Consider the following 19,296-nt stretch of genomic DNA (forward strand, 5'->3'; position numbering starts at 1 on the left):
TAACAGACAAAAACAGTTTTTCCGTTTTATATGGTGGAGATGGGAGATTATGTAACAGAAAAGGAAGCGTTTTCACGTGAACCGCTCAGGGGCACTTGGTTCGCTCACAGCGTTGGGCAGCCAGCCGCCTCCCCGGGCCGCTTCCCAGTTTCATCACCCTGAGAGGAAGCCCCCCGCTCACCGGGCACCTGCTCTCCGCCTCTGTGGACGGGCCGGTTGTGGACATTTCGTATACGTGGGGTCAGGCTGCCGCCTGGTATTTGGGGGCTGCCTTCCCTGTAGCTCAGTGGGTAAAGAATCTGCCTGCAGGGCGGGAGACCTGGGTTTGATCCCTGGGTTGGGAAGATCCCCTGGAAAAGGGAAAGGCTACCCACTCCGGTATTCTGGCCTGGAGAATTCCATGGACTGTATAGTCCATGGGGTCGACTGAGTGACTTTCACTTCACTTCCTGCCATAAAGTTTGGGAGATTCATCCATGCTGTAGCCTTCTAAGCCAATAATCTTCCCTTCTATGGATAGACCACTTTGGTATGTCCATGTATTTATCAATTCATCAGGGTTTTTTTTTATTTTTTTATTTTACTAGAGTATAATTGATTTAAAGTGAAGGTGGCAGACAGCAAAGAATCTGCCTGCGATGTGGGAAACCCTGAGCTCGACCCCTGGGTCGGGAAGATCCCCTGGAGAAGGGAATGGCAACCCACTGCAGAATTCTTGCCTGGAGAATCCCATGGACGGAGGAGCCTGGCGGGCTCCAGTCCACGGGGTCGGAGAGAGTCGGACACGACTGAGCGACTGACGCTTTCACGGCGTTGATTTGCAGCGTTGTGTTTCAGCGTGCTGCAAAGTCGATTCAGTTAAGCACGTCCACGTGTTTATTCTTCGTGATCACTCATCCTCGCTTCGGCGGTGCTGGGCCTTTGCTGCTGTGCGTGAGCGCTTCTCCAGTTGTGGCGAGTCGGGCTCCTCTCTGGCGCGGCAGCGTCTCGTTGCAGGGCGCGGGCCGCGGTGGTGTGGCTCACGGGCTTAGCCGCCCTGAGGCATGCGGGCGCTTCCTGGACCGGGGGTCAAGCCCGCGCCTCCTGCATCGGCAGGTGGACGCTTTGCCACCTGGGAAGGCCCGCGTGCTCTTGTGTTTGGGTTCTCTTCTCGTCCAGCTCGTCACAGAGTACTGAGGACAGTTCCACGTGCTCTGCAGTGGGTCTCGTCGGTTATCCGTCTTATATACGGGAGAGAGACTCTGTGTGTGTGTGTGTGTCCCAGGCTTCTGGCTGGTCCTTCCTGACCTGTTCATCAGTTGATGGATGCCTGTGTTGTTTACCTTCTGATTGTTCTGGAAATGTTGCGAAAGAGCGTTTGCACATTCTGGTATAAGTTTTGGTTGTAACGCCTGTTTTCACCTGAGTCACACATGCCTAGGGCGGGAGTTGGTGAGTCACAGAGTTATCAGTTTGGCCTTTGAAAAATGCCTTTGCTTTGAAGTGTGTTTGTAAGTTGACTGAATTGGGCAGCTCACATGACGGACCCAGACGCAGTTCCTCTCTCTCTCGGGTACTCAGTGTCCCCGTCTGAAAAACAGGCGTCTGGGAGTTCCTGCCTCCTAAGGGGTGGTGGGGTGGGGAGGGATTCAAGGAGCTGATGTGAGTGGCCAGCCCTGTGTTTGGCCCAGAGGCAGTGCGGGGCAAAGGTCAGCGGGAATTTTGCAAAAATACCCACTTGTCCATCAAAGCTGTGAGAGTTTTCCACTGTTTGGGAAGCTTGCTTTCCTGAGCAGCACAGGCTCCCTGACTGCGCTCAGGCGCTGCTGCAAATGCAGGAGCCAGCCTGGACCCCGGGATCTGCTCTCAGCACCCGGGGTGACGGGTTCTTGCTGCTGCTGAGCCCGTCAGTCGTGTCTGACTCTCTGCAGCCCCGTGGGCTGCAGCCCGCCAGGCTCCTCTGTCCATGGGCTTTCCCAGGCTAGAACACTGGACTGGGGTGCCGGTCCCTCCTCCTGGGGATCTCCCCACCCAGGGATGGAACTGGAGTCTCCTGCAGTGCAGGCGGGTTCTTGATCATTGAGCCCCCGGGAGGGCGCAAAGCAGAGGATGTGGGTCCAGGGCCAGCTCTGTCCCAAGGGGACTGTGGACCCCTCAGTGAGACCTGACCCGCACCCCCGGTTTTCTGAGCCTCTCTCAGAGGAGCGAGCCTACCTTGCAGGGTCCCCCCGCCCCCGCCCCCAGCCACCAGGAATACGAGCCGCTGGCCGTAAGAGTGCCCAGCCCAGCACCGCCAGCACTGGCCTGGGCTGGGGGCCAGGACGACGGGGTGTGGGGCTGGGAGGGGAGGGTGGAAGCCCGAGGCGGGGACACCGTGGTCCTCTGAGCTGAGCCACCGGAAGGAAGCCGCTGTCTGATGTGCTTTTACCTTTGTAAATAAACACATCCCGGCTGGAGACCCCCGCGGCCGGGGTCTTCCTGCCGCCGCACCCCAGCTCCCCGCACCCCTGCCCCGTTCTGTCTTCCGGACCCCGGGGCGTGTCTGTCAGTCGCTGCTCCGGACTCTCCCCCTCGCTGGTGCGTTCTGGGTGGGGAGGGCCACGGACTCCCCCCACCCACCGGGGCGCGTTGGCCTGAGGGCGGGACCTGGGCCGGGATGGGGCAGCCAGGCGACCCAGGCTGGAGCTGGGGACGCTCCAGGCACATCGGGTCCAGGAGGCCCCCTGCCCTGCTTGTCCGCCCCCAGGGCGTGAACGGCCACTGGTCCGAGCTACCTTCGGCGCGTGTTCCCAGGGAACCCTGCAGCAGGGTTTCCCAGGGGGCCGAGCAGAGGCTTCAGAGGGGGTCTCGCTCGACGTGGAAATGGGGAGGATAGAAGACCGAGGCTGTTCCTGGGGCGGCTGGTGTGTCCCGGGCAGCTGTGGCCAGGCTCTCTCAGGCCCAGGGGGCCCAGTGTCCAGGGCTGCAGGCACGTGGCGGGCGGTTCCCTGGGTGTGGTCTGCGGTGGGCCAGGTCCTCCGCTCACTCGGGGCCCGGCTGGCAGGAAGCGCACCCAGCCCCGGTGGGGAGTGTGTGGGTGGGCAGGGGGCATGCAAGCCCAGCGGGCACGGTGGGGCTGTGTGGCCCCCAGGCTGCCCTGCAGAGAAGGCCCAGCCTTCCCTTCGTCGTCTTTATTGCTAAACGGGCGCACAGGCTGGGGGTGTCTGGGAGAAGGCCTTGTTGGTCTTGTGTTTCAGAGACCGCGGTGCGTGCATGTCCGTCCCAGTCTCCCAACCTGTCCCCCCCCTCCTGCCCCCCTTGGTAACCATGTTTGTTCTGTAAACGTCTGTCTCTGTTTCTGCTTTGCCAATAACTTGATCTGTGCCCTTTTTCTAGATGCCAGGTATAAGCAGTAGTCTGTACTCCTTGTTTCTCTCTCTCTGACTGACTTCACCCCCTGTTCTGTGCTTATTTTGGCTGTGATTGCTGAGGGGCTGCTAGAAATAAAGCCCTCCTCGTCCGCTCCCCCAGCATTGCCCGTGGTGGCCGGCCGTTAGGAATGTGTCTGACTATGTGTGTGCTCTGTCGCGTCTGACTCTTTGCAGCCTCGTGGACTGCGTGTAGCCCAGCAGGCTCCTCCGTCCGTGGAATTTTCACGGCAAGAACACTGGACTGGGTTGCCATTTCCTCCTCCAGGGGATCTTCCCCACCCAGGGCTCGAACCCGTGTCTCTGGCGTCTCCTGCGTTGGCAGGAGGGACGCCCAGGAGTGTGTGTACATAACGGTTAAGTGTGCAGAGGGTGAAGTGGCCCATCTTAGTCCTCGCACGTGCCCAGTGCGAGGCGCAGTCCCGTCTCCGTGCAGCCGTCCCCGCCGACCAGCTCCAGGCGTCTGTTCTTTCTGAGCCAGACTCTGCCCCGTTAAACTGTCGCTCCGCTCCCTTCTACCTGCCGCCCCGGTGACCCCCGATCCTTGTTCTCTGTACACGAGTTTGACTGTTTAGGGACCTCATCTAGTGAGCACCGAAGAATTGATGGTTTTGAACTGTGGTGTGGAGGAGACTCTTGAGAGTCCCTTGGACTGCAAGCAGATCCAACCAGTCCATCCTAAAGGAGATCAGTCCTGGGTGTTCATTGGAAGGACTGATGCTGAAGCTGAAGCTCCAATACTCTGGCCACCTGATGCGAAGAGCTGACTTGTTTGAAAAGACCCTGATGCAGGGAGGGATTGGGGGCAGGAGAAGGGGACGACAGGATGGTTGGATGGCATCACGGCCTCAATGGACGTGAGTTTGAGCAGACTCTGGGAGATGGCGAAGGACAGGGGAGCCTGGCGTGCTGCAGTCCAGTCCGTTGTTCAGCCGCTCCGTCGTGTCCGACTCTGACCCTGTGGACTGCAGCCATGAAATGAGGAGACACTGCAGTTCACGGGGTCACAGAGTCGGACACGACGGAGCGGCTGAACAGCGGCAACACACGGTGCGACCAGAGGGTCGACCTGCCTTTCCGGGACCGGCCGGGGTCACTCAGCCACGTTGCTGCCGGCGTTGGGCCATCCTTCCTTTCTAGGGCCGAGCGGTATTCCGCTTTGAATCCTGTGTCTCATCCCTCAGCGGGCAGGCGCTGTGAATGTGGGCGTGCAGATACCTGGGCATGACCCTCCTTTGAATTCCTGAGTCCATACCGGAAGTGGGGTTGCTGGATTCTGTAGGTGTTCTGTGTTTGATGTTTTGAAGGACTTTTTTTTAAAAAACCAGTGTTGCCCTTAAGGTGTGAGAAGGGGACTTGACCTTGGCGCCCCCCACCCCCCAGACTTAGTCCTTCGCCTTTTTTGTGGGATGGGGAGGGAGACTGCCTTTTCTCCAGGCGTCAGAGAATGGATTTTAGGTGCGCAGAGGGCTGGGCTGACTTGCCTGCAGAGGAGGTTTCAGGTTTCACTGTGTAAACGCTTTTCCGAGCTCAGCCTGAGCTGTGACTCAGCCCCACTCCGTCCGTCCTCCCCCTTCCCCCTCCTCCCCTCCCCACTGTGAGCCTCCTTCTCTCTTGCCTGGTGGTTCAGTGGTAAAGAACCCGCCTGTCAATGGCCGGTTCATTCGGTTTGATCCCTGGGTCAGGAAGATCCCCCTGGAAGAGCGAATGACAACCCACTGCAGTTATTCTTGCCCGGAAACCCCATGAACAGAGGAGCCTGGCGGGCTACAGTCCGTGGGATCGCAAGAGTCGGACACAACTTAGCAACTCAACAACAACATCTCCCAGAGACTCTGGAAGCCGTGGGATCCCAGGCCCACCAGGTCCACACACGCTGCTTTCCTGGGTTTGGCTTCAGCTTTAGGTCCAGCTTTGTAGGCAGTGCCCAGTCCTGCCCGAGGTGGCCACGCCTGGAGAGGTTTCCCCCGGGTGTCACTGGCAGAGGGGTGGAGAGCACGCCCTGCCTCTCGCTCTGCCCTGGTTCTGGGCAGACAGCGGCCTTTCTCATCCTGAATAACGTGCCTTACGCTCGAGACGGGGGGCCGTTGGGTGTGAAAGCCGTGGAGCAAGAGGAAGGCAGGTCCCCACGTGTTGGTTGGAAGTGGGGCTGGGGAGGGGTTCCTCCCGTGACACATTTGCATCGGAGCAGCCCGGGGCGGGGTGGGGAGGGGGGCGGTCATCCAAACGAGGGCTGTCAAGTCCAGATGAGCTGGGCGGCAGACTGAGCCGTTGGCTGAGAACACGAGGGGTGGCCGGCCAGCCAGGACCGAGGCTTAACGGCACTGGTTCCTTTAACCGATGTCCATTTGGGGAGATGTGTGCAGAGTGGGGAGATGGCTGGGTTTTTAGCTTCCAGGGCACCGCCTTGTGACTCCTGGTGCCTGGCTGCAGACCTGGCCCCTCGGACTGGCCTGGCCGGGCGAAGCTTCCCCAGCAGCACCGACAGCCAGCCCCACTTGACACGGGCCAGCGGCCCCTCACCGCGGAGTTGGGTTTACAGCGGGGTCTAGCCCGGATGCTGTTGTGGAACCAGCACGTGAGGGAGTCACACGTGTGAACACTTGCGGTTCTGGGGGTGAGCCCTGGGGCCCCAAGCCTGACGCTGGTACCCTGAGGTTCTCACTGGGGACACGGTGTTGACCTGACCTGGGACGGGAGCTCAGCGCGCTCAGGGGCCTGGAAGTCAGGTGACGCGCTCAGGTCGTGTTCTTCCAGGAAAGGAAGAGTGTGTCGACTTTTTACAACATGGTTATTTAAAAAAAAAAAAAACAGCTGAAGGTTTCTTGGGACGTGTGGACGCTGGCCATTCAACGCTAATGGGAAGCTGGGGGCAGAGGGTAGAGCTGTCGTAGGCGGCGGGGAGGGCTGGGCGACCGTGATGTCTTAGCACCGGGCGCGCTCTGTCCATGGTCTAGTCCACGGGCCCAGTTTCAAGTCAGCGAACTGAGACGCGGACGCCTTGCGTGATCGGCACGGTCTCAGGTGTGTTGCCGCCTGGGTGGAACCCGAGCCTCTCGATTCTGCAACCTTCCTCCCCCCCACCTCCCTGAGGACAAGTCCTTATTTTATTTAAAAAAAATGTGACTCCAGAAAAAAAGAACAACCCAGGATCAGACTTGTTTGGGGGGTGGGGTGTGGACTCAGGGTTCTGTCTTAGCAGGCTTCTGTGACACCCGCCCCCCATGTCCTCAGGAATGCTGAGTGAGAGCAGGTTGGGCCTTTGCATCTTCTCAGGAGGAGGCAGCGCTTGACTGAGGCCTTGGGCTGCCCCGTCTGGACGATACAGAACCCGCAGTCCAGGGATTCCCTGGCAGCCCCGTGGTTAAGACTCCGATCTCCCAGTGCAAGAGGCGTGGGTTCCATCCCCGGTCAGCGAACTAAGATCTCAGATGCTGTGATGTGCTGCCAAAAAAAAAATCAAAAAATAAAAATTGAGACCGGAAGTCCAGGGGCCCAGGGGTGGCACCCAGCGTGGTGCTCTTGGCCCCTGAAGCCCCGCAGATGGGTCAGGAAGAACCAGGTGCCTCCATGCAGCCCTCAGCGTCCTCTGCGGCTCTAACCCCAGAAGTAGCCCCTAAGGGCTGGGACCCTCCCCTGGACGCCCATGCAGAGCCCAGCCTGGCCTTGGTGACCGGCCCCCGGGTGCAGACCCCAGGGCCCTGGGCGCAGCGGCATGGCCAGCCCGCAGAGCGCCGGGCCGGCGGGCGGCGGGGCAGGCTCTCTGCCCTGGCTGGAGCCCCCTGGGGGTCCTTCGCGGCCACTGGGGCCCAGGCCACCCCCCGACTCAGCCAGTATGTGCGGGGCCCGCCTGGGTTACGCTTTCAGAGCCCCCGGATGGCGCTGGTGGGTAGCCAGGGCTGAGGGCCCCTATTGGAGGACAGTGACATTCTGGGAGCGGAGCTGGAGGGGTGGGGTGAGGCGGGGGCGTGGCAGGGAGCAGGGACTTCGGCCCGAAGCTCGGTGGCCTGTCTCGGCCCACAGCTTGTGCCCGTGGCGCCCCTGGAAGCCAGTGAGGCCCGTCCTCCGCTCTAGTAGGCTCCGGAAAGCCCCTGCCGGGCCCACCTGGCCGGGGCGGTCTGGGTGCCGCCAGCACGTGGAGCGTTTGGTGCCGGAAGTTGTTGCCAACCAGGGCCTGGCCGCCCTGGAGGCCACCTGTGCCGGCGCCTCGGGCTGCCTGCGGGTGCGTCACGGTGACGTGACCGAGCCCCGTCGGGATGACCTCTTGGAAGGCCTGGGCGCCCTTGGGCAGGAGGAGTGGACGGGTGGCTGTGACCTGAGGCTGGGAACGGGCCGGGCCCTCGTGGGCTGATGGCCCAATCAGGGAATCTGCTCGATAAGAATGGCTCTGGGAAGCGGGCTCGGGAGCCCGTGTGGCCTGTGATCCGTGGGGGCGGGGGGAGTGAAGGGAGAGGATGTCGACTCTGTGGCCAGGTACCCCCCCAAATCGGGGAGAGCTTGTTATAGGATAAGACACTCTCTGCGCTCGCGGGGACCCTCAGCCGGCGGTCGGGAGGGAGCCACAGCCTGTTTCCTGGCCGCGCACCCGGGTCGGTGGGGTCAGGTTGGATCCCCCAGATGGGGCTTAAGAACGTCCCTGGGCAGCAGGACTCTAGCCTTTGGGGTCCACCCTTCAGGCCCCACTAACCTGACCTGCGGGGATCGAAGGCCCAGCCTCGCGTTGTCTGGGGAGGGGGCCCCCCCCGCCCACCTGGAGAGTCAGTTGTGAAGGTGAGGTCAGGCTATGCAAGGCCTCTGTTCCAGGCCCGCAGGGCACAGGCGGGGTGCCCCCCGAGGCTGAGGGCCCCCAGCCCCTCGCCCCCGTTCCAGGCCCGCAGGGGACAGGCGAGGTGCCCCCCGAGGCTGAGGGCCCCCAGCCCCTCGCCCCCGTTCCAGGCCCGCAGGGCACAGGTGGGGTGCCCCCCAAGGCTGAGGGCCCCCAGCCCCTCCCCGCCTCTGACGCCGCCTGCTTCTCCACACTCGCAGATGCGTTGTTCGGGACGCCGCCGGGGTTCGGCTGTGCCGTGGACCGGGCGGAGGAGCCGCGCCGGCCCCAGGACGGGCTGCCCTACATCGACGACTCGCCCGCCTCCTCGCCTCACCTCGGCAGCAAGGCCCGGGGCAGCCGGGACGCGGCGGAGCCCAGCAGAGCGGTGAGTCGGGGTGGGAGGGTGGGAGCGGGGGCCGCTGCTGGTCCAGTCTCCCTGAGGCCCTTGTCCTGGATCTGGGTGCATGGGAAGCAGGCGCAGAGGGCGGGCGCGGGGGTCCCGGAGGGTGCAGAGGGCAGGTGCGGGGGTCCCGGGTGGTGGAGGGTGGGCGCGGGGGTCCCGGTTGGTGGAGGGTGGGCACGGGGGTCCCGGGAGGTGCAGAGGGCAGGTGTGGGGGTCCCGGGGGTCGCGGGGGGCAGTGCGGGGGCCCCGGGGCTCTGTCTCGGCCAGCAGGGCGCACAGCGGGTCGGGGTCCAGGCCCCCCCAGCGCACTGGCCCCCCTTTGCCCAAGGAGCTGCTGAGATGGCTCACCCGCTCCCCGGGGTCTTCCTCCGGGGGCCTCCCCGTCGTTAGTGACCCTTCCGCCATCACCTCCGCTCTGCGGTGGAGCTGAGGCCCCGAGGTCCGTGGTGAGCGGAAGCTGGCACAGCCCCCAGGCGCCCTCCCTCACGGCAGCCGTGGAAGCGCACGGAGCAGGCAGGCCAGCCGCGCCGGGCCTGGCTCCCGGTCCTCGTGGCCCCGCACCTCAGGCCAGCGCCCCCGAGGGGCATCGGGGCCCGGCCAGGCGCCCCCTTGGCCTCCCGGGCCCGCCCTGCTGGGCTGAGTGTGTGTGCTGTCCCCGGGGGTGGGTCGCACCCTCTGTCTTTCTGGTCCCGTTGCCCCCGATGACAGACACCTCCCTCCTCCCACTCAGCTTGTTTCTGGGGTGTCTCCACCCTGGGTTTAGCGATGAGAGTGAGGGCTCCACTTTCCCCCGTGGCTGGAAGTGCATCTCCTCACCGCGGGGCCTCCCCACAGGGCCGGCGCCTTCGCTCAGGACTGCCGTTTTCCTTTGGCTTCTGTGATTTCTGGCTTCCCTGCCGGCCCAGACAGTAAAAACATCTGCCTGCGGTGCAGGAGACCCAGGCTCAGTCCCTGGGTCGGGAAGGTTCCCCTGGAGAAGGGAAATGGCAACCCGCTCCAGGATTCTTGCCTGGAGAATCTCACGGACGGAGGAGTCTGGCGGACTGCAGTCCATGCGGTCTCGAAAGAGTCCAGACGTGATTGAGCCCCTGACATTGGGCTTACACCGCTGCCGGGCAGGCCTCTCCCCCTGAAACGGGGGTGGTGGGTGGGCGCCCGTGTGTAACGCATGCCTGCCTGCTGTGGCTCGTTGCCCACGTGGCCAGCCCCAGCGTTCCATAGACAGCGAGACCGAGGTTCAGAGAGGCAGAGTGACTTGCTCGAGGCCTCACCGTGACGGCTCTGAAGGCTTCCCAGCCCCTTAGCTGCGCCTTCCGGCCCCTGCCCTGCCCTTCCTGAGGTCTCCTGTCTCACACTGTGTTGTGGGTGTGACTTGGGACAGACAAGCGTCTTACCGGCCGATCCCTGGACTCGGGACGGTCCTCGCTGTCTGTGGTCCCTGAGGGCTGTCTTCCCCTGGCACGAGCTCCCACCCCCCCAGGAGGAAGCTCCGCAGCCCGCCCCGGGCCCCTGCCCTCAGGCCCCCAGCGCACTGGTTGGGGTTCTGCCCCCCACCTTTTACCCCCAGTTGGGGGCCCACTTGCTGGGAAGCCTGTCCAGACCCAGGAGCCTTCAGACTCTTCTCATCTTACACACACAGCGAGAAGGCCGCACCTGCTTCTCGGGCCTCGGGGCTCCAGCCCCAAGCGGGCACCTGGCCCGGGGGTTTCAGGAGGCACCTGGGGAGCCGGGGCAGGACCAGATGAGGCATGTGTGGTTTTGTTCTGGAAGCCCCGTGGTCCGGGGCTCGGGGCACCGGAGACCAGCAGAGAGCCCCGGCTGTCTGGTGCCCCGTCAGCCACGCAGGGACACTTCCCTCTTTGGTCTCTGACTGTGGGTCTGAGGATGATGCGTCTGTGGCTTCCTGGCGCCCACAGGAAGCGCTGTGGTCTTGCGGTCACGGCCGCCCGATTCCCCATCCGCCAGGGCCGGGGTGCCTGCCCGTTCTCCTCGGTCCCGCCCCTCCAGGGTGGGGCTCGGCCTCCGCCCCCAAGCCTGGGCCCTTTCAGGGTGGGAGGGTGGGACGCCGTCAGGAGGACCTTCCTGGGGACCCCATGGCGATGCGGGGGTTCGGAGGCCTCCTGGAGGTGCAGGTCAGCTCCAGGAACACACGCCCCCGGAGTGAGCAGGGGGTCCGCGGGGCCAGGCTCCCCGTGTTGCCGGGGGCACTGTGAGGAGGAGCCAGGTGGGCAGTAGTGTGGGTCCTGCTACCCTGGGAGGCTGTCCCAGCGCGGAGCGCCAGTGAGAGCCTCCCTCCCGGGCACCCTCAGAGAGGCCACCAGGCGTGTCTGCACCTCCCCGGAACGACGACTGCTCAGTGCCAGCTGGGGACCCGAGTCCTGGGCGAGGGCCAGCGGACACATGTCCCTTGTCTCTGCGAGGGACAGTGAGGTTACACATTCATCAGCCCCTCGTAGACACTGCAGAGAGGAGCGGGCTCCTGGGGGGCCCGGACGGGGGCCGCCGGCCAGTGCGTGTCAGGGGTGCGGACGAGCGTCCAGGCGTCACCCCAGCTGCCGTCCTGGGGGTGGGTAGCCTTTGTTCTGCGGCCGTGCTGGCTGGCAGGCCCCGAGCACCCCGGGGTGGGGGTGGGCGTGGGGCGGGGGCCCCTGCAGCTCCGGGCCTGGCAGCTGGCCGGCGGGCGGCCACTCTGTTCCCCCCGTTCCCTGATCTTGTTGTCACACCGGGTGTTTTTTTTGCTCTCTCAGCCCCAGGGCTTGTGTTGTCTTCCCCTCCCGCTTCCGGGCAGTGGAGGCCTCTTGCCTTTTCCTCCGGCTTCCTCCCGCCCTCTCCACGTCCCAGGCGCCTGCACACGCCCCAGAGCTGGCGCATGTGCAAGGCAGGTGTCAACACCGTGGGCCCGCCCTGCCCTCTGCCCCCTCTCCCCGTCCCCTCTGCCCTCTCGCCTCCGGGTGGGGTGGCCGGCGTCCAGGCCCCTGTCCGCTGCCCCCAGCCCCTCTGAGGCTCAGGAGAAGGTTCCAGTCTAACACTGGTCACCGCCCAGACGGTCCTTTACCCAGCCAGGCCCTCGGGAGCAGAGAGCTGGACGGGGTGCCGCCCTTTTCTGCTCAGCTCTCCAGGCCGCGGGGCTGGGGAGCAGCTCTCCCCCCAGGCACACGAGCCTTCACCCCAGACACGGCGGGAGGCATGGGCAGGGCCCCCTGGCTTCCCCGGGGCGCCTCCATTCGAGACGTGGCCTGAGAGGACAGTGGGTCCTGAGAGGGCAGGGCCCCCCCAGCCTGCACATCTGTGCTGATGGTGCTAGGGGCCCCCGAGCCGGCTGCCCGGACAGTCCTGGACCCTGGGACCTGCTCGTCTCACGGACAAGGGTTCCCTGGAGGGGCCCGTGGACCCTCGTGACGGTGTGGCCATGCCAGGGCCCAGCCAGTGGTTCTGGGTCCTCTCGCTGGGTGGTTTACTCTGTAGATCTTGGTGGAGAACCTGGGGGTCTGGGCCCCGTGCCCCAGAGGCTCCCGCTGCCCAGCATGGCCTGGACGGGGCTGTGGTGTGGGACGTGGGTGTCCTTCCCCTGGAGTCGCTGAAAGCCAAGAATCTGATGGCTACCCCCATACGTGTACACAGACACACGCATGAGCACACACATACATGTATACACACGCATGAGCGCAGACGTGTGCGTGCACACAAGCGTGTGCAAGGAGTACACATATGTGCGCATATACACAGGAGCACACATGTATACATACAAGCACACAAATGTGTGGACACATGCGTACACAGGCACACATACGTGTACACATATGCACGAGCACACACGTGTGTACACACGAGACAAATACACATGTGCACCTAGCTTATGCACACACCGCGATTCCCAGAGCAGAGTGGTGGTCCAGGCAGCCTTTCTGGGTGGTCCCAGCGGGCAGCCAGGATGTGCTGTGAGTCCCAGGGATGCAGAAAGCAGACGCGGCGGGGGAGTGGGAACTGAGCCCTGTTTCTCCAGTTTGCATCTGGTCAGCCAGGGCTCAGGGCAGGAAGGCAGGGGCCTGAGACAGTGGGGCTCGCAGAGCGGTCTGGCTGATGGCCACACCCCCACCGCTTGACTCAGCCCCAGGTGAGTCCTGTCAGATCTGCCGTTTCTCTACCACCAAGTACCTCCCTCCCTCCAGGCCAGGCAGGTGGGAAGGGCCAGTAGGCTTGGGGGCACAGAGGGGCTGCCCTGGGAGGTCCAATTCCAGATATTATGGAAGCACACAGTGGCACTCATTTCACATGCTAGCAAGATGATGCTCAAAATCCTTCAAGCTTCAACAGTAGGTGAACCGAGAAATCCCAGATGTACAAACTGGATTTAGAAAAGGCAGAGGAACCAGAGATCAAATTGCCAGCATCCGCTGGATCATAGAAAAAGCAAGAGAGTTCCAGAAAAACATCTACTTCTACTTTATGGACTACGCTAAAGCCTTTGACTGTGTGGATCACAAAAAACTGGAAAATTCATAAAGAGATGGGAATACCAGACCACCTGACCCGCCTCCTGAGAAATCTGTATGCAGGTCAGGAAGCAGCGGTTAGAACTGGACATGGAACAACAGACTGGTTCTAAATAGAAAAAGGAGTACGTCAAGATGATATTGTCACCCTGCTGATGTAACTTATATGCAAAGTATATCATGAGAAACGCTGGGCTGGATAAAGCAGAAGCTGGAATCAAAACTATCGGGAAAAATATCAATAACCTCAGATATGCAGATGACACCACCTCTGGTAGAAAGTGAAGAGGAACTAGAGAGCCTCTTTCTGAAGGTGAAAGAGGAGAGTGAAAAAGCTGGCTTAAAACTCATCATTCAGAAAACCAAGATCATGGCATCTGGTCCCATCACTTCATGGCAAATAGATGAGGAACAAAATGGAAACGGTGACAGACTTTTGTTTTCTTGGGCTCCAAAATCACTGCAGATGTTGACCGCAGCCATGAAACTAGAAGTACCTTGCTCCTTGGAAGAAAAGCTATGACCAACCTAGACAGCATATTAAAAAGCAGAGACATTACTTTGCCAACAGAGGTCCATATAGTCCAAGCTATGGTTTTTCCAGTGGTCATGTACGGATGTGAGAGTTGGACCCTAAAGACAGCTGAGCATTGAAAAATTGATGCTTTCAAATTGTGGTGCTGGAGAAGACTCTTGAGAGTCCCTTGGACCGCAAGAAGATCAAACCAGGCTTGCCTGGTGCTTCAGTGATAAAGAATCTGCGTGCCAATGCTGGAGACGCGGGTTCAGTCCCTGATCAGGGAAGATCCCTCATGCCTCGAAGTACCTAAGCCCTCGCACCACAAGTGTGGAGCATGTGCTCTGGAGCCCGGGAGCCAGAACTGCTGAGCTCATGGGCTGCGGCTCCTGAAGCCCGCGCTCGGCAACGAGAGAAGCCACCGCCTTGAGGTCAAACAATCAAACAATCCTAAAGGAAGTCAACCCTGACTGTTCATTGGAGGGACTGATGCTGCAGCTGAAGCTCCCAATACTTCGGCCACCTGATGGGAAGAGCCAACTCATTGAAAAAGACCCTGATGCTGGGAGGGATTGGGGGCAGGAGGAGAAGGGGACGACAGGATGAGATGGTGGGATGGCATCACGACTCGATAGACATGAGTTTGAGTAAGCTCCGGGAGATGGTGATGGACAGGGAGGCCTGGCGTGCTGCGGTCCATGGGGTCGCAGAGAGTTGGACACGACTGAGCGACTGAACAATGCCGGGAATGCCAGGAGGCCTGCGCTGGCGTGGGAAGGTGGGTGACGACACCCACAGACGTTTGCCCCTGTCCTCACCGGGGGCAGGGGTCTTGCTGCTGGTGCAGTGAATGGAGGCCAGAAATGCCGCTTGACACCCAGTGTGGCACAGAGTGGCCCCCCCGGCACCCAGCAGAGAATCCTGCAGCCCCAGATGTCCGTGGGGCCAAGGCCGGGGCCTGCCCCATCCGTCACGTCCTCCCAAGTGACCGATGGCCAGTGCTCCGGTTCCACACCCAAGGGCAGGGCTGTCTCCACTCACCTGCAGGCTGGGGAGCCAGTGGTGGAAAGGGCAGGGCCGTGTCCTCTTCTCTGGACATGGACCCAGGGCCCCGGCCACCTGGCACCGCCCTCGGGCCGCAGTGGGGCCGGCCAGCACAGGCTGAGTGTAGGCCGTGGGCACAGCCACCCCGACCCCAGACTGCCTCATTGCTGGTCAGGGAGCAGGCAGAGGGCCTCAGCCCGGAAGTTGATGAAAAAGCAGTTTTGTTGCCTTTGGAATCATCCTCTGTGTCAGTTTCCTGGGCGTCTGTAATAAACCACCACAGACCATGTGGCTTAAACAAGAGAGATTGATTTCTGCCAGTTCTGGAGGCAGGACGTCCGAGATGGAGGTGTCAGGAGGGCTGGCTTCTCCCGGGACCTCTCTCCTTGGCTCAGAGACGCCCGTCTTCTCCCTGTGTCTTTCCGGCTGGGTACGTCCATGTCCTGATCTCCTCCTCCTCGTCTTCTTGAGGCATTGGTGTTTATTGTAGGTTTATAACTCGGTGTTTATTGTAGGTATATAAGACAGTGGTTGGATATATGTGTGTATTGTTAAAACGATTGCTAGCCATCACTCAACATCCATCACCACACCTGGTTATACATTTTTTTTGTGCTAAGAACTCTTAAGATCTATTCTTTCAGCAATTTTCACGTATACAGTATGGTACTGACTGTGGCAACCCACTCCAGAGGGAGAATTCCACGGACAGAGGAGCCTGGTGGGCTACAGCCCCTGGGGTTGCAAAGAGTCGGCCACAACTGAGCGCCTCACACACAGTCACCTGCTGTTCCATACATCCCCAGGACCTGCTTGTCTTGTTCCTGGAAGTTTATGCCTTTTGATCACCTGATCTCTTAGAAGGGTGTATCAGCCGTTTAGGACTAGGACCCAGCCCACTGACCTCGTGTTAACTTGATTACGTCTCTGAAGACCCTTATCTCCGAGGACAGTTGCGTTCCGGGGCGCCGGGGACACACCACCGCCGTGACACCGTCACACCCAGCGCTGCGGTGTGGTCTTGCAGCCTCCAGGACCTTACCTACCACCCCCCCACTGTCTGCATCCAGGGGCCTGCCAGCTCTGTGTTCGAGGGAAAGACCGCAGAGTGGGGAGGAGGGGGTCCTTGCTGTAGCCCACAGGTGTGTGGCTCCCAGCGTCTAAAAAGCAGGCTCAGAAGAGCAGGTTTAAGGGACAAAGGCCCTGGACCCAGGAAACGGGGTTTCCCTGGGGCAGGTGGCGTCAGCGCCAGCCTCGCCCCTGTGACTGGGAAGGGGGCGGGGCCGCCCAGCCCTGGCTGGTCCAAAGGTCCGGTGGCAGCGGCGCTGAGGCTGCCGGGCAGGTGCCAGGCGGGGTTGGAGGGTAGCAGAGAAGCCACAATGGACATGCGCTGGGCCTGACGCCCGCCCCCCCATCCGGGCTCAATTCCTCCAGGACGGCCGCTCCTCGGTCACGAGCTCAAGGTGCGAAAAAGGGCTTTGCCCGCCGCCCCCGCCCAGCTCCCCACTGCGCGTTGCCCACCGTCAAGGCCAAGGGTGGCCCCCGGCTTTGCTGGATGACCGGCCAGACATGGTGGGGACCAGAAGCTGGGCACTGACCTGCCGGGGCACCCCCAGGCCTCCCGAGCTTCACCCCACCCGGAACCTTCTCGGGAAGCTGGTCGTCAGGGTCACGAGCCGGCTTCCTCCATCTCGAGGACTCTTCCCGCCTCGCCCCCCCACCCCCGGGCCTGACGTTTGTCCTTTTGTCCTGCAGGGTGAGCTGGACCTGGAAAAGGGCTCAGAGATGAGAAAGTGGGTCCTGTCTGGCATCCTGGCTAGCGAGGAGACTTACCTGAGCCATCTGGAGGCACTGCTGCTGGTGAGGGGGTATGGGGGGGGGCAGGGCGGGCGGGGCGGGCCTGGGCAGCGCTGCCGTGAAGGCCGGGGAGCAGCCCCAGCCTGCCCCCGGAATCCCCGCCAACACCCGCAGGAGGGCGGGACACGGCCTGGCCGCAGAGGTCTGCCCTCCCCGGGGGGGCGGTGGGCGCACTCGTGAGACGCGGTGCCAAGCTGAGCCGGCTTCACGTTTTTGTGGCTCCTGAAATTTAAAAGCAGAAGCGTGTGTGCTTTCACGTGACCACCGCTCGCCTGGCACGTGGCGAGCCCCGGCCCCTGACACCTCTGCCCCACCACCCGCCACCCGCGCCCTCTTCCAGCCCATGAAGCCTTTGAAGGCGGCCGCCACCACCTCCCAGCCGGTGCTGACGAGCCAGCAGATCGAGACCATCTTCTTCAAAGTGCCTGAGCTCTACGAGATCCACAAGGACTTCTACGACGGGCTCCTGCCCCGCGTGCAGCAGTGGGGCCACCAGCAGCGCGTGGGCGACCTCTTCCAGAAGCTGGTGAGGGACGCGGGGGCCTCGCGGGCGTGGCGGGCGGGGGAGGCCAGGCTGCTCCCTGAGCCTGACGCCCACCCACTGCCGGGGCGGCCGAGGTCGCCAGGCCCCCTCTAAGTGTCCGGAGTGCACGGACACTGAGCCCCAGCCCCCAGCCCTCCTGGGCCTCCCGGACGCCCAGCTGGCCGGCCTCGGCTCACGCTGGACCCTGGCGTTCCGCTCGGGCGTGGCTTTCCTCTGGGCCGTTCCCTCCGTCCACCGCCCCGGGCTGCAGGAAGGGGAGGAACGCCTCTTTGGTTCAGATTCCCCTGCCGGGGACCCCTTTCCCGGGGCCAGAGAGCCAGGAGACCAGTACTCCCCATCCTCAAAGCCCCCATCTTTGAAGACCCGTGTTGTGGGCAGCAACCACGCTCTTTCCTAAATAACACTCAAGTCACCCAGAAACTTAAAAAAAAATATTTACTAGTCTGACAAACACCGGAATGTGCAGCATTTGTTCTGGCCTCCCTGGTGACCTGGAGCTGCCTTCGTGTGTGAGATGCTGCAACAGGCAGATGGGGGAGGCGCAGCCCCACGGGAAGAGGAGCCGCCGTGGGAGGTGGTTGCTCGGGAGCTACGTGCCATGTGTTCACCTGTGTGCCCCCGGGGCCGGGCGCTGGGCATCCCCACGGACAGGTGGACGGGTCCCTGTCCCCACCCTTTCAGATTAGCACAGTGGGGTCGGGCTGCCCAGCTGGGAGAGTCTCGGGACGCCCCCAGGAGCCCGCGATGGCCCAGCCCTGGTACCACCGCTTCCCAGGAACTCAGGAGCCACACCTCGTCGCTGGGAAGCCCCTCCTGCCGCTGCCTTGACTCCCTTCCTGTGGGTTAATCACTACCCAACCGGGGCTTTGTTTCTGGCAGAATTTTTATTAGCTCAGTTTTTTTGGTTACTAATCAGTTCAGACTTCCTGAATTGTTCCAAGAATCGCACAAAGAAGTCTGTGTGCGGGCTGCACCACTTGTAACATTTTGCTTTATCTTTTTCTTTTCTTCTCTCCTTTGGGCGCGCACGCACACACATACACGCGCGCGCGCACACACACACGATAGTTGGAGGGTAACGTGCTGATCCTGCCGTTAATCTCTAAGTGCGTCATCATGTACTTGCTAAGGACATGCTCCTCCACAGCCCACAGGACAGCCCTCCATCGGAGCTGTTCATGTTCATGTGATACTGCTAATTAATATGCGGTCCTTCTGTGGATCTCTTCCAGGGTAGGTGTCCTGTTCTTTATAGCCATTTTCCTTCTGAGTCAGGATGTGGTCCAGGTTACGAGACGTGTGTGGTCATCAGGTCTCTAGTTTCTTAACGTCTGTACCGCTTCCACGACCTGTGCTGGTCTTCTGCAAACTTGACATTTTTCTTAAGGGTACATACAGGTCGGTTTGGGTCAGATGTTTTTTTCAGGAAGAGATTCAGGTTCTGTGTCTAACTATTGCACTGATGCTGCGTCCTGTCGGTGCCTCACATGGTGAGGTTGGGGGCACCTGGTCTCCGTCTGTCCCGTTATCGCAGCTCGGGTTCTGATTGGTGCACCTGGTCTCCGTCTGTCCCCCTCATCCCTGCAGCTCGGGTTCTGACTGGTGCACCTGACCTCCATCTGTCCCGTTATCGCAGCTCGGGTTCTGATTGGTGCACCTGACCTCCATCTGTCCCGTTATCGCAGCTCGGGTTCTGATTGGTGCACCTGACCTCCATCTGTCCCGTTATCGCAGCTCGGGTTCTGATTGGGGCACCTGGTCTCCATCTGTCCCGTACCCATGCAGCTCAGCTTCTGATTTGTGCACAAGTTGCTGAAACCTCTCCAAAGCCACATGGGAGATGTGAGCTCCTGGAAGAGGGGGCAGGAAAAGTACCGAACAGGGGGTTCTGTGTGAGTGTATTTAGGCTGCTGCAGCCCAGGCGGCTCAAACAACAGAGGTCTACCTCCTCCCGTTTCTGGAGGCAGGACGTCTGAGGCTCCGGCGCTGGCAGGGCTGGTTTCTCCCAAGGCCTCTCCCCTCGGTGTGTCGACGGCTGTCCTTTCCCTGTGTCCCCACGCGGTTGTCCGGCTGTTTCTGTGTCCTAATCTTTTCTTCGCATAAGGACCCTTCTCAGATTGGATCAGGCCCATTTGAACAGCTTCATTTTTTAAAAAACAGATTGTTTTTTTACGTGGACCATTCTTACATTCTTTATTGAATTTGTTACACTATTGCTTTTGTTTTATGTTTTGGCTTTTTTGGC

The 19,296-nt window shown here is 61.4% G+C and overlaps 1 protein-coding gene across 3 annotated transcripts in view; it reads left to right on the forward strand.

Moving 5' to 3' along the window:
- Window positions 1-19,296, forward strand: part of BCR (BCR activator of RhoGEF and GTPase) — an 86,018-nt gene that overhangs the window by 29,816 nt on the left and 36,906 nt on the right. For 2 of the 3 annotated variants that reach the window (XM_043434364.1, XM_043434371.1), the window contains exons 2-4: window positions 8,412-8,578; window positions 16,406-16,510; window positions 16,848-17,033. In XM_043434364.1, coding sequence (XP_043290299.1) covers window positions 8,412-8,578; window positions 16,406-16,510; window positions 16,848-17,033 — 458 coding nt within the window. Of the gene's footprint in view, window positions 1-8,411; window positions 8,579-15,960; window positions 16,114-16,405; window positions 16,511-16,847; window positions 17,034-19,296 lie in introns of those variants that run through there. The other variant, XM_043434380.1, reaches the window with a different exon arrangement.

The sequence above is a fragment of the Cervus canadensis genome, chromosome 1, assembly GCF_019320065.1.
Source record: "Cervus canadensis isolate Bull #8, Minnesota chromosome 1, ASM1932006v1, whole genome shotgun sequence".
NCBI lineage: Eukaryota > Metazoa > Chordata > Mammalia > Artiodactyla > Cervidae > Cervus > Cervus canadensis.